General features: G+C 36.1%; 1 protein-coding gene across 1 annotated transcript in view; it reads right to left on the reverse strand.

The window, feature by feature from the left end:
- Positions 1-16,857, reverse strand: part of DMD (dystrophin) — a 1,770,560-nt gene that overhangs the window by 1,487,325 nt on the left and 266,378 nt on the right. The window contains exons 12-13 of the mRNA XM_030807549.1: positions 4,638-4,739; positions 4,422-4,529 (exon numbers count right to left, since the gene is read on the reverse strand). Of these exons, the coding sequence (XP_030663409.1) occupies positions 4,422-4,529; positions 4,638-4,739 (210 nt within the window). The remainder of the gene's footprint in view (positions 1-4,421; positions 4,530-4,637; positions 4,740-16,857) is intronic.

Here is a 16,857-nt window from a genome sequence, read left to right on the forward strand (position 1 = left end):
TAAATCGGACTGGGTCAGTAGTGGAGATGGAGAAGGGACAGATAAGTTGTTCAAGATGATTTGAAGTGAAAAGATAATGTCTCCTTTCAAAAGGCCCAGGAAACCCTCACCTCACTCTCATCAGGAATATGCATAAGAGAATAATGCCAAGACAATTTCTCCTATATTGGCAAAATTGAGTTTTCCACCTATATTATGTGTAGTTACTTATCTATATGTAAGATGTGCTCCAATTCATTCTAATCACCAATTATACTTTCGGAGGTTGATCTATTACAGAGGTTCTCATCTTGAAAGAACATCAGAATTACCTGAAAGCTTGTTAGAATGCAGATGACTAGGCTCTACTTCCAGAGTTTCTAAATCAGTAAGTAGGTCAGAAGATGGCCTAACAATGTGCATTCCTAACAAATTTCCTTCATACTGATGCTGGCGGTCGGGGAAACACATTTTGAGAAGCATTGATTCTGTCTGAATTAATTATTTGAGGGCCATCTCAAGAGTTGAGGTAAAGGTAGCAAGTCAAACAGCACTGTCAAGAGGAACTTCCTCAGTTACCATAAGCACTTCATCCATGTCCTTTGATCCCACAGCCATTTGGGAGTATCTTCAATTCTCAAGTACTTCTGTAGCCCTTATGTACCATACTCTCTTGGATCACCCTGCTTCCCCAGAGCTGTCCTTCCCTGGCAAACACCAACAGTCCCCACAGCAGCAATACATTTACTAAAGAACAGGTTTCTTCTTGACTTGGATCTTCCCATGATAATTTACATGATTCTACAAGTCTTATAATTCACCTCATAAAAGCTACTGTTTCTTGTTTCCCTTCATTTTTCTCCCTGATGCCAAATCAGTTTAAAACTTAAATCAGTTTTGATTGTAAAAAATAATAGATCTACATGATTTGGAAATGAATCCCAAAGATCTAGAGCAAATTAAACGTCATAATCCCCACCTCCCACCCCAATGGTAAGGAGGACACAATCCCATGGGTTATTAGTGATACTATTTCAAAACAAATGCACTTATTGTAAAGAAAAGAGAGTTTAGAACAGTGTACCTATACCGAGACATGTAGTGAAAACTGGTGACAGATGGTACCTGTTTTGGGTCTCAGATTGTGACATATTTTAATGAACATTAAATTCTTATTCACTGCCTGAGTCAGCAGGGGAATTTTACCTCAAATTCTAGACCAGCTGTCAGGTTTTGTTAATTGGCTTAAACTATCAAATAACAAGACCTATAGAAAACATATTTTCTCTTTGTTCACAAGCAAGGTGACATAATACAAATTTTAATCCTATTGGAAAATTATTGAGACTTTGATAAAAGAGCATTCTTATGGCCCTGAGGCTAGCCAAGATTTCTGCTCACAAAAATGTTAACATAGAGGCACATTATTGTTAGACATGACACATCTCAGTTGCAGTTATTTTTTACAAGGAATCAACTGATACAAGGAGTACTGAAATAGATTGAAAGGCCTGGACCTGAGTCTGGATGTCTAAGTGTTCGTTTTAAGTCTGATACTAATGATGTAAGATACAGGTCCTGTGTTTTTTCTTGATCTTGGTTTTCTCTTGGAAATAACCTGAGTAGCTGCTCCTAATGAACTTTAGATGTGAAATTAGATTGAAGAAACATTAGATGAGATGCAAAATCTCATCTAGCTTTAACATATTTGGATTTTGTCAGTTTGTGGCTTCCTAAGAAAAACTTTCTTGATAAATAAATACCAACTTTCTTGGTAAATCTAGTCAACAATATATGCAGGAACTTTCAATAGATATTAAGATTTGGAATTTATCATCATGTAAAATAACTGTACTATTCTAGCATGTGGTACTTTCCAAAGATGGCTGTAAAATATCCTCATCTCAGATGCTTTGCTATAACTTCACCTTGGTGCTTCTCCATGAGGAAATGAAATCTAACTCCTTTTCCTTGAATCTGGGCAGGCTTGTGACTTTTTCAACACACAAAATATGACTATCACCGTTATGACTGACTGTCTAAAGCACATGGTTCTGTATTTAACTAGCAATATACCTTGGCTCCTAATCAGAGGGCATGACTGCATTTTGATAATCAGTGGTCACTCACTTATTTACTGAAAGGATTCATATTTTGCCTGAGAAGAACAATGTTTGTAAAGAATATTCTGCTTTAAGGAGATGTAATCCATGCATCCATTCCTGTAGATATGATAGAATCCATCATGAATGTATCCTCTCCTCTCTGTGGCATGTGACAGTGTGTACCACTTCCTACTTTTTTGAAATATTTATTCTCCTCACGTTTATGGACCACTTTCCCCTTGTGGTATCTGCTTAATCTTTTGGTCGACATCTTGTCCTCTGCCTACTCCTTGATTGTAGACATTCCCCCCTGAAATCTATTCGTTTCGCTTAATGTGTCACTCTACACAATCCCTCAGAAGCATTTTGATTGCTTCTGAATCAATAACTAGTCATGAACCCTTTTCTGAGATTCTAGGTGTGTAAACCAACTGACTAATGGAAAGGATTTTTAACTTGGATGTCTCAAAGACATTTTATACTGAATATATCCAAAACTGAAATAATTATCATTCTTGCCATTCCAGCAATTCCTCTTCTATTCTCCTATTAGGGCTAGTAACCCTCCTAGGAACCCAGTCACCCAAATGAAATGTCTAGGAACCATTTCAAACTTCTGCCTCTTATAACAACTTTCATTCATCACATCTTAACATTCTAATGTTTCTCTCCTTATCTTAATACCCAATGCTACTTAGTTCAGGTCTTCCGATTAGTCCTCGTACCATCAAACATCTTCCTACCAAAAAGTATTACAAAAATGCAAATATGATTCTTTTGCAAACTCTCAATGGCTCCCCGTCAGCTGCAGGCAAAAACTACAAATACGGCTGATATTTTTGCACTCGTGTTTCGAAACATATACAGGTTACCTTTCTGAACTCTATTTTTGGCAGTTACACCACTTAATTAAGTCTATATTCTTTGAGCAATAATTACTTATCAATAATAAGCTAGCTTGTAGTAACAAGTAATACATAAGTGAATCTATTTTAAATTAAAAGACCAATGAGGGTTAGCATTTATGGAGAAAAAAAAATGTATGAAACAAATAAATATCTGGTAAAATGGTACATATTTAAAATAAATGGAAAAATTTACTTAAGTTTAGAAATGATTTCATTATTATCAAGTAGAATAAATAATATCAATACAGATATAAATTGATTCACTCAGGTGAAATTATGAAACACTACTTACAACCATTTTGTTTTCTAAAAGTTCATATCAAATGAACATTTAATCGAATCTATCAAAAATTTTAAGAAATCTTAATATAGAATATTTCACTCGAAAAATTATGCTCGTAATATCAGACTGGCCTCTTTTACTAGAAATAATAAAATTCACAGAGTAAGAGAAACTTACAAGTTTTTTTTTATCTTGGAAATTCCTGCTGAAACCAAATGTTTCAATGAAGGCTTTTCTGAAATCCATTTATTGCCAAAGAAATCTCATCTCTCAAAACACTCGAGGTATTTATAATCATACCATTTGATTGGCTTTAACTTTTTTGCCTGAAAAACTAAGTGACAGAGTTTGGATCTCTGTTCTCTAAACCTCATGTTGAAATGTGATTCCCAGTGTTGGAGGTAGGGCCTGGTGGGAGGTGATTGGCTCATGAGGGCGGATGTCTCATGAATGGCTTAGCACCATCCCTTTCATGATGAGTCAGTTCTCATTCAGTTAGTTCACATGAAATCTGGTTGTTTAAAAGAGTCTGGAAAATTCCTCTTATCTCTTTTGTTTCCACTCTTGCAATCTGACATACACTGGCTCCCCCTCTCCTTCTGCCATGATTGTAAGCTTCCTGAGGCCCTTACCAGGAGCAGATGCTGGTGTCATGCTTCTTGTACAGCCTGCAGAACCATGAGTCAGTTAAACCTCTTTATTTTATAAGTTACCCAGTCCCAGTCTCAGGTACCCCTTTATAATAAACTAAGGTTAAACTCCACAAATGTCAGGATAATCATCGCTTTTATCTCTCACATATTATTCTGAGAATCAACTTTAGTCTATCTTTTTAGAACTATGCTGCTTAGAACTTTATGAAAGGCTCACAAATATTTCTTAGTATTACTTTATTAATTTTAATTGAAGTCTTATTCTGCTATACTATGTTTTATCAAGAGTACAACTTTGAAAAACAAAGTTGAAAATCCACTTATAGTTTTTTCCCACTTTAATTGAGAAAAGTAGCAATATGACATCTTTGAATAATCTATGATCCAAGCAAAAATAAACATTTAATATTCAGTAGCATAGAAGAGACTAAATAATAGTGATAATATACAGTATGGGTTTTTATAAGACCATTAAAAGCTAGAAAGTACATACGGCCAGTTTTTGAAGACTTGATAACATTTCATTTTGATCTTTAAAGCCAGTTGTGTGAATCTTGTTCACTGCATCTTCTTTTTCTGAAAGCCATGCACTAAAAAGGCACTGCAAGACATTAAAGAATTCCACGGAATAAATAAACATAAATCTTTACTTTTCCAATTTAATATCCCCCCCATATCTTTTACAGCTAGTTTCTCACACATGACTCACCTGTTCTTCAGTAAGTCGTTGCCATTTGAGAAGGATGTCTTGTAAAAGAACCCAGCGGTCTTCAGTCCACCTACAGATGTTTGCCCATCGATCTCCCAATACCTGGGGAAGAGACAATCAACCACAGCATCAGCAAACAATTGGTAACAACGTTTTATTAAAAATGGCATGAATAATTTGCCAAAGTATCTCAGTCTCCTATATGTGCTAGAAGTTGGAAAGGACACTCTTCCTGATCTGCTTACATTTAAATAAGTGGTGTGACTTATTTGTCTTTATCTCACCAAGTCTTGTACATTTCATATAAAAGCAAAGATACAAGCAATATGAAGTGGTTATTATACCACTATATAAAATGGCTCCATAGCAAATGTAAGATAACAAAGACATACATATAGAGAGGATTTTGCAGTGAGAACAAGTAAAAGGTGTATCTTCCTTAGGTTTGAAAATACAACCTAAAGAATAAAAGTCTAACTACTAAATACAATGCCTCAAAAGACTCTTAATTGAAGCAATCTTGCATAATGAGAATTGCCTACTATTTGGATTGTAGAAGAAAATTCTTAGTAACTTAAACTCTATTCCTATATAGATTTTTCAATTTTCTCAATTATTACAAAAGTATTAAAATTTTCTGTTTCTAAACTACTCTAGTGAGAAAACTAATAACCTCTGAGTAAAAACTACTGTAACATTAACATGTCACTAATGTCTAAAAACACACACTATTTTAATATGTAACATAAACCAACTATCAATGATTTTTGGAAGGAAAACACATATTGTGATGCTTTCTATGCAACGGAAGCATTTAAAAAATGGCATTTAGCTCAACCTCATTATGATGCACTTCATAGCCTAAATTTTCAACTTTTTGTGACTTTTACACATAAGAAACTTATTTTCTCATATATATTGGACCTTTAAAGCTAGAAATCATAAAACATTGACGTGCTTTATTTTATATAGAATTAGAGCTAGAAAAATGTTTATAACTCATATTTTTGAAAAATCTATTCAATGTCTAAGTCTCATAATTTCTGTTACTTTATACTATGTATGTGTATTAACCCATCTAGAGGATATTAACACACGATTTAAACAATGCAAATGAAATTAGCATCATGAAAATAATCCACCTATTTTTTTTTTATTGGAGACAGAGTTTCGCTCCTGTCACCCAGGCTGGAGTGCAATGGCACTATCTCAGCTCACTGCAACCTCCACCTCCTGGGTTCAGGCAATTCTCCTGCCTCAGCCTCCCCAGTAGCTGAGATTATAGGCATCCACCACGATGTCTGGCTAATTTTTGTATTTTTAGTAGAGACGGGGTTTTGACATCTTGGCCAGGCTGGTCTCGAACTCCTGACCTCAGGTGATCCACCTACCTCGGCCTCCTAAAGTGCTGGGATTACAGGCATGAGCCACTGCACCTGGCCCTAATCCACCTATTTCTAAGTGACTTGGAGAGTCACGTTTCTTAAATTGTTTAATCTACCACCACTTTAAAAAAATACACGCATGGGTAAACAGAAGGCAGTCAACATTTTCCCACAGTATTAAAATCATCATGTACTTATATGCAGCTCAAACATAAGTGAGTTTTCAGTTTTTCTTCATAAATATCAATGTTATTGCTTTCAGCATAATGTAACTGTATTTTATTTTTTGTAGTTTCACTTTCTACTCAACATACATTGAATTATGTTTACAATAAAAGCCATAGCGCTCAAACAGTGATGTGAGATACCCACAGGAAATGTGCGAGCTTAAATCAATGAATTCAATAACTTCAACCATCTAATTATTACGAAGGAGTATATGTAGGTTTTTCCTAAACATATTTGAATTTTTTTAGTGAACTTCCTAGTGACCCTGTCAGTACGTGTCAGATAAAATGGCACGTAACAAAGTGGTTAATAGATGAGTTGTGGGAGAAAAAAGCTTCAAATGGAGAAAATCTTATCTCTTAAGTATAAACTACACCATCTGCCTGATGTGATGATGCAGATCTACAAAGTCAAAATGTGGGAAATTTATTGTAGCCCATCAACTCCAGTGAAGAAGACAGTCAAGGGAAGAAGGGACAAACTCAAGCTATAGCATCATATTCATAAATAAAATACTTTCAAGTATATATAGCATCTTCTCTCTAGTGCTACAAGACATATAGTATCCACTAAAGCAGCATTTTAAGCTTCTAATCCCATAGGTGGAAATGGGTAATTTATTAATTTTAGTGGGAATACAAATCCAAATGAAGATCCCCTATTCCAGGTTGCATATTTTCAAATTTGTTGAAATTCTGAGATGTACTAATGTGATGCATTTAATATTGCAGTATTATTCATTGCATGAGTCACAAAAAACTAATATAGTAGTTCTTTATCCATAAGGAGATATGCTCCAAAATCCTCAGGTGGATGCCTAAATATGCAGGTAGTAAAAAAACCCTATATACAGTACTTGTGAATTTATTTTTCCTTCTTCACAATTTCACGTATAGAAGATTTGTTCTTACCACAGATATTGAGCAACCCCAGCATACAATTTTTTTCTTGCCTTATTAAGTTGGGAACTGTCACCTTTTCACATAAAGAAAACCCTTGACAGTTTTTATTTGGCATATTTGAACTGCCAACATAACTACTCTTGTGTTTTGGGGCCATGACTAAGTAAAACAAGGGTGACCTGAACACAAGCACTGCGATATCATGACAGTGGTTCTAAGAACCTAGACAGGTACTGAGTAATGGGTGGGTAACACTGACAGCATGAAGACGCTGGACAAAGGGGTGATTCAGTCCTGGGTGAGACAGAGGTGGGATGGCACAAGATTTCATCATGCTACTCAAAACAGCATGGAATTTAAAATTTATGAATTGTTTATTTCTGGAATTTTTCATTTAATATTTTCTGACCATGGTTGACTGCCAGTAATTGAAGGCAAGGAGAGCAAAACCATGGATAAGGGAGAGAGGGAGGGATTGCTGTAATTAAACACTCTTAGTTACATAGGCAAGCTATTTAAGACAACTATTTAAAAAATGCCACTAAAAGTGTCCTTTGTATCCAAATAATATTATATATCATTTTGATAATTTATTGGAGCAAGTTTATGATTCAGCTAATATTCAGCTTACAGTTAATGGTAGCCATCAATGCATTCATTCATTGGTCATGAATTATATAACAAATATGTACCAAATATCTGGATACACCAAATAATAAGAGAAGATGTTACAGGCTGAATTGTGTCCCGCGAAATCCATGTTGAAGCCCTATGCCCCACCTACTACATCAGAATGTGCCCACATTTGGAGATAGTGCCTATAAATAGACCATTAAGTTACAGTGAGTCTATTAGGGTTACTCTATTCCAATATGATGGATATCCTTATGAGAAGAGGAAATTTGGACACAGCAAAACACCAGGGATGTGTGCAACACAGAGGAGAGACCACGTGAGGATGCAGGAACAAGGCATTCATCTGCAATCCAAGGAGAGGGGCCTCACAAGAGACCGATCCTTGCCAGTACCTTGGTCTTGAACTTCTGGCCCCAGAATGGTGAGAAAATAAGTTTTTATTGTTTAAGCCACCAGTTCATGTTATTTTTTAATGATAGCCCTCACAAAGGAGTAATACAAAAGACATTTAAGTTAGATGGATTCTTTTTCAAGAAATACGTGGCTAAATGTCTGTCGAAGAAAATAATAATACCAACCCCTTAAAAAATTGCAAATATTAAACAAGAGTATGTATGGGAAAGTATTATTAATTTGAAACAAGTTATTTAAGAGTTGGTCGTTACTTACATTTTGCTTGATCATGGTTCTTACATCAAATCTAAGAACTGCCAAGGGTCATCTATTTTACTGTATTCACTCCAGAAAGGCACCCATTAAATCTTTACAAATAAATGTTTAGTCTTCAGGTATACTCTTTAAAGGTTTCTAACACAAGACAGCATGAACACATATCCTTTAGTAACATATTCTATTGCTTAAACCTATCTTACTCTTAGAAAATACTCAGTGAATTGAATCGAAGTCACTTCTGTAGCAATGCGGGCATAGTGCTATCCACTGATCTCAGTGTAAGCAGAAAAGTGAATTAGAAATTACTTGCTCATACGCTGTACACATCTGCCCATACATTTTTGTGATGCCATATGCACAAGTATAAATAGATGTACACAAAGTGCTTTAAATTTATGGATTTACCTATTTATTGCTTAGAAATATTGGCCTTAATTTGAATTACAAAGAATGAAACAAAGCAATTGGAAGACTATATCCCTCAGCTCTGGAAATCACTCAAAGATGCTGGTTCTTACCATTGCCTGAATGGCTATAACAAAATTGTTAGAGAAGTGTAAGAAATTGGATAAAATGGGGCTAATACATATATTTTTTTAAAGAACCACTGTATTAGGATTAGAAACCTCTTCTCTAGAGATAAAAAAAATATGTAACTTCAACTCAGTGTTTCTCTGAGTTTCTATTTACGTATAGGACTCCCTTGAGCTTTTAGCAATAATACATATTTTTATAGAGCTAAACATTATACACATAAATGTAAAACCAATGAATTATAAAGGCTCACAAAATGGTAAAAGAAGTTAATTTTTATTTATGTTCTCATTTTGTCTCAGCAGTAAGTGAAGCTAAAGGTCAGCTCACTTCTTCTAAAATTTTCATGGACTAAATCACAACTCCATTATCGTCCAGGCTCAGATCCACAATGGGGAGGATTTTTTCCTCCCATTTAATTTACATGTCATATTGTTGTACGTGCCAAGGACATTTCTCATCTGAATTCCTTTGTTTGGTTGAGTTGCTATTTCAATTCAAAAGTGAAAAATGGCTACTAAAAGAACATTTGGATAAAGGTAACTGAGGAAAATTTGACAAGCCTGGGAGGTAAATCTTAAGCATGGTGACCCTTGAATTTCTTGGAGCCAGGGATAGAATATGAAACCTAAACTGTGCCAATCAGTACTGGCATTAAGAGATAGAGTGTTCCCAGGCGTATATCCACTAAGGTGGAAACAATTACGTGCCATGGACCACACAATACATCAGCAATGGGACTTTATCAAAGAGGGAGGCAGAAAACAGCCCATCTTATTTTATTGCAGGTTAAGACCCTATAATACACTCCTTGGCTAGATGAATCGTATGTGTAATGAGCCCTCTGAAAATCACTTATTTCTTGATTTTCCTCTTTAACAACAACTACGCAGTTAAAAAGTATAAGCAACTTAATCTCACTGTTGTTGAAATGGAAATCACATCAAAAACCATTGAAAAAAACAAAAATCCGTTATGAGGCAGAAATGTGGCAGAGTAGAACTGAATAGTGTTTAGCCAAGGGTATGACTTGGTTCTCAGTTTTACACGTTTCTACAAACTTAACTGAAGCACCATACTATAAAATGGTGTACCTTATATCTTCACTGTCTAACATATAGTATTGGGCAGATAAACCTATTTTGAAGAGTTATGAAACAATTACTGGAAGTTTTTTCAAAAGTATAATTCTTACTTTTATTTAAATGATCCTGTAATAATCTCCTGTCTGAACTCAAGGAATTTTTAGCTGTCACTTCCAAAGGGGCAGGTTACAGATGAGGAAACTGACAGATAGGTTAAGTAACTTGTCAGAGGTCACAGAAGCCACAGTACTGAGGGTCTGGGATTTGACCTCAGATCCATTTGGCTACAAGTTCATGCTCGTTCATAATGGTATTCACTCAGTAGGGCATTCATTATAAAAGATATGCCTTCTAATTTGTGCTACACAACCTACAGTGAGATATCCAGATGCTGAATCCCTTTGGAGTCTTTTCATATTTTGTTTTAGCAGAAGTTTGACTAGATTTAACATTTAATCTAATCTGCTTGACAAGGATTTGAAGCTTAATGTTACAATTTGATTCAAAAACATTTGACATTGTAACTCTATATTTGTTTAATCATAAAACGTCAGCAAAGACTTGCACTTCCAGATTAAGAACATGTGGCCTTTGCCAGGACTTATTTCTAAAAGGTAAATATGACTGATTTGTTAATTAAATTCTGCCTTTGCGATTGTGCTGAAAGTGTAGTGAGATTTTAACTTGAAGAAGCATGTTCTTCTCTACGATATTTGAGTCAGTTTCATATATTATTTATTTGTATGAGTATACAAAGTGCTAATGAATAAATCTGGAAAAGCCTTTTGTTGTTGTCACTGCTATTATTCTTTGCAGGATTTTTTTAATTTTTTTTTTTTTTTTGGCAGCTTAATAAACTCTGTACTCTCCAGCTCCCACCAGTCTATTCAATTGGAAGCATTCCAGAAGATAAAGAGCAGGAGCTCTAAGGAGCATTCCAACATAACAGTCTTCTTTCCAGCACTCATCACATTCCCAGGCATTCCTTGGTAGCTTGAGGTTTCCACTTCCTTATTGTTTTATAACTCGCAGACTCGGAGCTCCTTGAGGTGGGCTACTTACCTTTGAGGTTAATATCTTGCACAAATATCCCAAAGCTGAATACTACTACTGTAGTTATCAATAGGTGGCTTCCCCCCCAATTTCTGTCTTAGAATCATCTTTTTGGATCCTTGAATCTGCTAACCATTACATAAAGTATAAACTTCCTGCATTCTCACTTCAGTTCTACTGTTACCCAATTTTGTAACATCTGTGAACAAACGCAATCTTGCTGTGCTTTAGTTTTCTCACCAGTGAAATGGAGATAATAGTACAGACTCTCCTAGCCAGGTAACTGCTAGGGTCAGCTAGATCAATAAATGTGAAAGTGCCCGTAAATCTGTGATGAATTACAGAGATGCTTGTGACAGTAAGGATTTAGAGCTCAGTCGATAAAAAAATCAGACTTTATTCGAGACGTGATAAATCTGGAACATGATAGAATTTTAATATAGAACACAGTGAAACATTTTAGAAGGACAATGAATTATAATCTTTTTGCATTTTTTCTATAATTGATAAAGCTTATGTTTTATACAAGAGTTGAAAATCTTTTACCTTTACATTTTTAACACCAGGGCCATATTCCAATAGGTATTCTTTTTTTCGTTTTCTGTTTTTGAGACAGAATCTTTCTCTGTCCCCAAGGCTGGACAGCAGTGGCACGATCTCGGCTCACTGCAACCTCCACCTCCCAAGTTCAAGGGATTCTTGTGCCTCAGTTTCCCAAGTAGCTGGGATTACAGGTGTGAAACACCACAGCTGGCTCTTTTTTGTATTTTAGTAGAGATGGGGTTTCACCATGTTGGCCAATCTTGTCTCAAACTCCTGACCTCAAGTGATCTGCCTGCCTTGTCCTCCCAAAGTGCTGAGATTGCAGGAATGAGCCACTGAGCCCGGGTTCCAATAGGTATCTTATCTGAAAGTAAGTGCTGAAGTTGCTTATCAGCTTAAGGAGATTTTGGGCTGAGACAATGGGGTTTTCTAGATATACAATCATATCAACTGCAAACAGGGACAATTTGACTTCCTCTTTTCCTAATTGAATACCCTTGATTTCCTTCTCCTGCCTGATTGCCCTGGCCAGAATTTCCAGCACTATGTTGAAAAGGAGTGGTGAGAGAGGGCATCCCCGTCTTGTACCAGTTTTCAAAGGGAATGCTTCCAGTTTTTGCCCATTCAGTATGATATTGGCTGTGGGTTTGTCACAGATAGCTCTTATGATTAAATCAATGTACAAAAATCACAAGCATTCTTGTACACCAATCACAGAGAGCCAAATCATGAGTGAACTCCCATTCACAATTGCTTCAAACAGAATAAAATACCTAGGAATCCAACTTACAAGGGACGTAAAGGATCTCTTCAAGGAGAACTACAAACGACTGCTCAATGAAATAAAAGAGGATACAAACAAATGGAAGAACATTCCATGCTCATGGGTTGGAAGAATCAATAAAGTGAAAATGGCCATACTGCCCAAGGTAATTTATAGATTCAATGCCATCCCTATCAAGCTACCAATGACTTTCGTCACAGAATTGGAAAAAACTACTTTAAAGTTCACATGGAACCAAAAAAGAGCCCGCATCGCCAAGTCAATCCTAAGCCAAAAGAACAAAGCTGGAGGCATCACACAACCTGACTTCAAACTATACTACAAGGCTACAGTAACCAAAACAGCATGGTACTGGTACCAAAACAGAGATATAGATCAATGGATCAGAACAGAGCCCTCAGAAATAATGCCACATATCTACAACAATCTGATCTTTGACAAACCTGACAAAAACAAGCAATGGGGAAAGGATTCCCTATTTAATAAATGGTGCTGGGAAAACTGGCTAGCCATATGTAGAAAGCTGAAACTGGATCCCTTCCTTACATCTTATACAAAAATTAATTCAAGATGGATTAAAGACTTACATGTTAGACCTAAAACATTAAAAACCCTAGAAGAAAACCTAGACAATACCATTCAGGACATAGACGTGGGCAAGGACTTCATGTCTAAAACACCAAAAGCAATGGCAACAAAAGCCAAAATTGACAAATGGGATCTAATTAAACTAAAGAGCTTCTGCACAGCAAAAGAAACTACCATCAGAGTGAACAGACAACCTACACAATGGGAGAAAATTTATGCAACCTACTCCTCTGACAAAGGGCTAATATCCAGAATCTACAATGAACTCAAACAAATTTACAAGAAAAAAACAAACAACCCCATCAAAAAGTGGGCAAAGGACATGAACAGACTCTTCTCAAAAGAAGACATTTATGCAGCCAAAAAACACATGGAAAAATGCTCATCATCACTGGCCATCAGAGAAATGCAAATCAAAACCACAGTGAGATACCATCTCACACCAGTTAGAATGGCCATCATTAAAAAATCAGGAAACAACAGGTGCTGGAGAGGATGTGGAGAAATAGGAACACTTTTACACTGTTGGTGGGACTGTAAACTAGTTCAACCATTGTGGAAGTCAGTGTGGCGATTCCTCAGGGATCTAGAACTAGAAATATCATTTGACCCGGCCATCCCGTTACTGGGTATATACCCAAAGGACTATAAATCATGCTGCTATAAAGACACATGCACACGTATGTTTACTGCGGCACTATTCACAATAGCAAAGACTTGGAACCAACCCAAATGTCCAACAACGATAGACTGGATTAAGAAAATGTGGCACATATACACCATGGAATACTATGCAGCCATAAAAAAGGATGAGTTCATGTCCTTTGTAGGGACATGGATGAAACTGGAAACCATCATTCTCAAGGATCATCATATCGCAAGGACAAAAAACCAAACACCGCATGTTCTCACTCATAGGTGGGAATTGAACAATGAGAACTCATGGACACAGGAAGGGGAACATCACACTCTGAGGACTGTTACAGGGTTGGGGGAGGGGGTAGGGACAGCATTAGAAGATATACCTAATGCTAAATGATGAGTTAATGGGTGCAGTACACCAACATGGCACATGGATACATATGTAACAAACCTGCACACTGTGCACATGTACCCTAAAACTTAAAGTATAATAATAATAATAAATAAATAAGAAAATAAGTGCATAGAAGATAAATATCCAGCTATGTCTCATGCCAACTCTTGACATCACAACTTTTCATCCACAGGAATTCACACATTCTAACGTACATGCCGAATAAAATGCATAAGATAATGTAGGTGTAAGAGAATGGGTGGTAATGGGGACTGTGGCTAAATGAAGAGCCTGTGCTAGAGAGAACAGGGCAACTTGACTCCTGCTCTGGTTACTAAGTAGAAAAACAGACAAAGGATCATCAAATCATTTGCTCTCTCTAGAGAGGTTAGAAATTCTTAGTTCATGTCACATTTTTTTCAATTTCAAACAATGGTAGCTAATAAAATATTATTAAATACCATAGGGACTAAATAGAACTTTATCTGAATACATCTGTAATTTTAGATGCAACAGACCAGTTCCTAGAAAGACACAAATGATTCCAGCTGACTCCAAAATGGAAAATCTGGAAAAACGAAATTTTGAAATTCCATTTAAAAATGGACAATTTTACGGGTACTAAATACCTAAAAATTTAATTAAAAAATTTCCCATTTGCACATTCCAGTTATGAAGCAAGTTCCCAAGCCTGCATAATCAGGAACTTCAACCTAGCAAGCATATTACAAGAAAGGAAAATAACAGGCCAACCACTTTCATGGACATAAAGAAAAAACTATGAATCAAAGAAAATCTAGCAATACACAAAAAAGATTATACGTCTTATCCAGGTTTAGTTTATTTCAGGAAGAAAGGCTTTCTTAACATTAGAAAACTGAGCAATGTGATTTGACATATAGCAGAATAAAGAAGAAAAATATGACCATCTCAAATGATTCTGGAAAAATATATGATAAAATTTGGCATCCAGTAATGATAAAACCTCCTAGAATATTAATAATATATTAATATTATATAAGGTATTAATAATAATACCTCCTAGAAGGTATCTACAACAAATCTACAGGAAAGATCATACTTAATCATAATTTATTAAAGGTCTTGCCTCTGAGACTTGAGAAATAAATATCCACAATATTCCCATTGTACTAGAGTATACAGTACAATATGTCAGGGAAAATTAATAACATGAAAAATAATTGGAAAGGGAGAAAGAAAACTGTCATTACTCAAAAACAACCTATATCTGTACATCTGAATAAGACTATAGATAATGTATCCAAATTATTAAGTAGATGTAGCATGGTCTCTGGATACAAGACCAAGAAAAAAAATCAAGTGTATTTCTTTATATCAGCACAAATAGAAAATGAAATTTCAAAAATATATTCATAACAGCAAAAATATAAAAAACCTAGAAATAAATTTCAGAGAAAGTTTAAGAGCCTTTACTTTAAAAACTATAAAACATTATTGAGAGAAAATAAAGGCCTAACTAAATGAAAGGCTATTCCATATTCATAGATTGAAAGACTTTATATAATTAAAACGTTGATTCTGTACAAGTTGATCCAGAGAATAGATGAAATCCAATTAAAACCACAGCAGATTCTTTTTGGGGGCGGGGTTCACAAGCTGTTCTTAAAATTCATATGGAGCTCGAAATGGCCAAAAGTAGTCAAGATAATCTTTAAAATGGGAGAAAATAAAATGGCTTTTATTGACCAACTGACCAAAACAAACTTAATGTAACTAAACTCTAGACAGGTTTTTATTTCACTGTAGGCTCCTGACCTCTCTTTTCTTAGAGCACTTACTTTAGGAAAACTTGCAACCATAAGCATATTCTCTGCCTCTTTGAGATGTAGATCTTCTACAATCCGGGAATATCTTTCTCAAGGACCTAGGAGCCATCTCTTTGAAATGTAATTGTTAATGATAGCACGCCTATCTCCCAGTCTCTATGGGATGGTAGGAGCCTAACTTCATTAAGTGCCAATTAACAATCATAAATTGCCTAATCACCATCCAACCCCCCTAATATCTTCCAGTAGTTTTCTACTAGCTCTCCCCAGTGTTTAAATGTCTCCTTGCCTTTCTTACAGTAGAAATGATTTCCATCTCTCTCCCCTATGGCAATAGTTTTGATCCATATTTCAGTAGTCTTGAATAAAGTCTTTCTTGCCTGTTTCTCTGGTGCATTTTTTCTTTTACAATATTACCAGATACAGGCTGGGCATGGTAGCTCATGCCTGTAATCCCAAAACTTTGGCAGGCCAAGGCTGGCAGATCACCTGAGGTCAGGAGTTCAAGACCAGCCTGACCAACATGGTGAAACCCTGTCTCTACTCAAAATACAAAAAAATTAGCCAGGCATGATGGTGGGCACCTGTAAACCCAGCTATTCAGGAGGTTGAGGCAGAATTGCTTGAACCAGGGAGGCGGATGTTGCATTGACCCAAGATCTTGCCGCTGCACTCCAGCCTGGACAGAAACAGCGAAACTCCATCTCAAAAAAAAAATATTACTATATTAAAATTTATGATAATGCTAGGGTAATTAAAACAATGTGGGCTGGGCGCGGTGGCTCATGCCTGTAATCCCAGCACTTTGGGAGGCCGAGGCGGGTGGATCACAAGGTCAGGAGATCGAGACCATCCTGGCTAACACAGTGAAACACCTGTCTCTACTAAAAATACAAAAATTTGCCGGGCGTGGTGGTGGGCGCCTGTAGTCGCAGCTACTCGGGAGGCTGAGGCAGGAGAATGGCA

The sequence above is a fragment of the Nomascus leucogenys genome, chromosome X (assembly GCF_006542625.1).
Source record: "Nomascus leucogenys isolate Asia chromosome X, Asia_NLE_v1, whole genome shotgun sequence".
Taxonomy (NCBI): Eukaryota; Metazoa; Chordata; class Mammalia; order Primates; family Hylobatidae; genus Nomascus; species Nomascus leucogenys.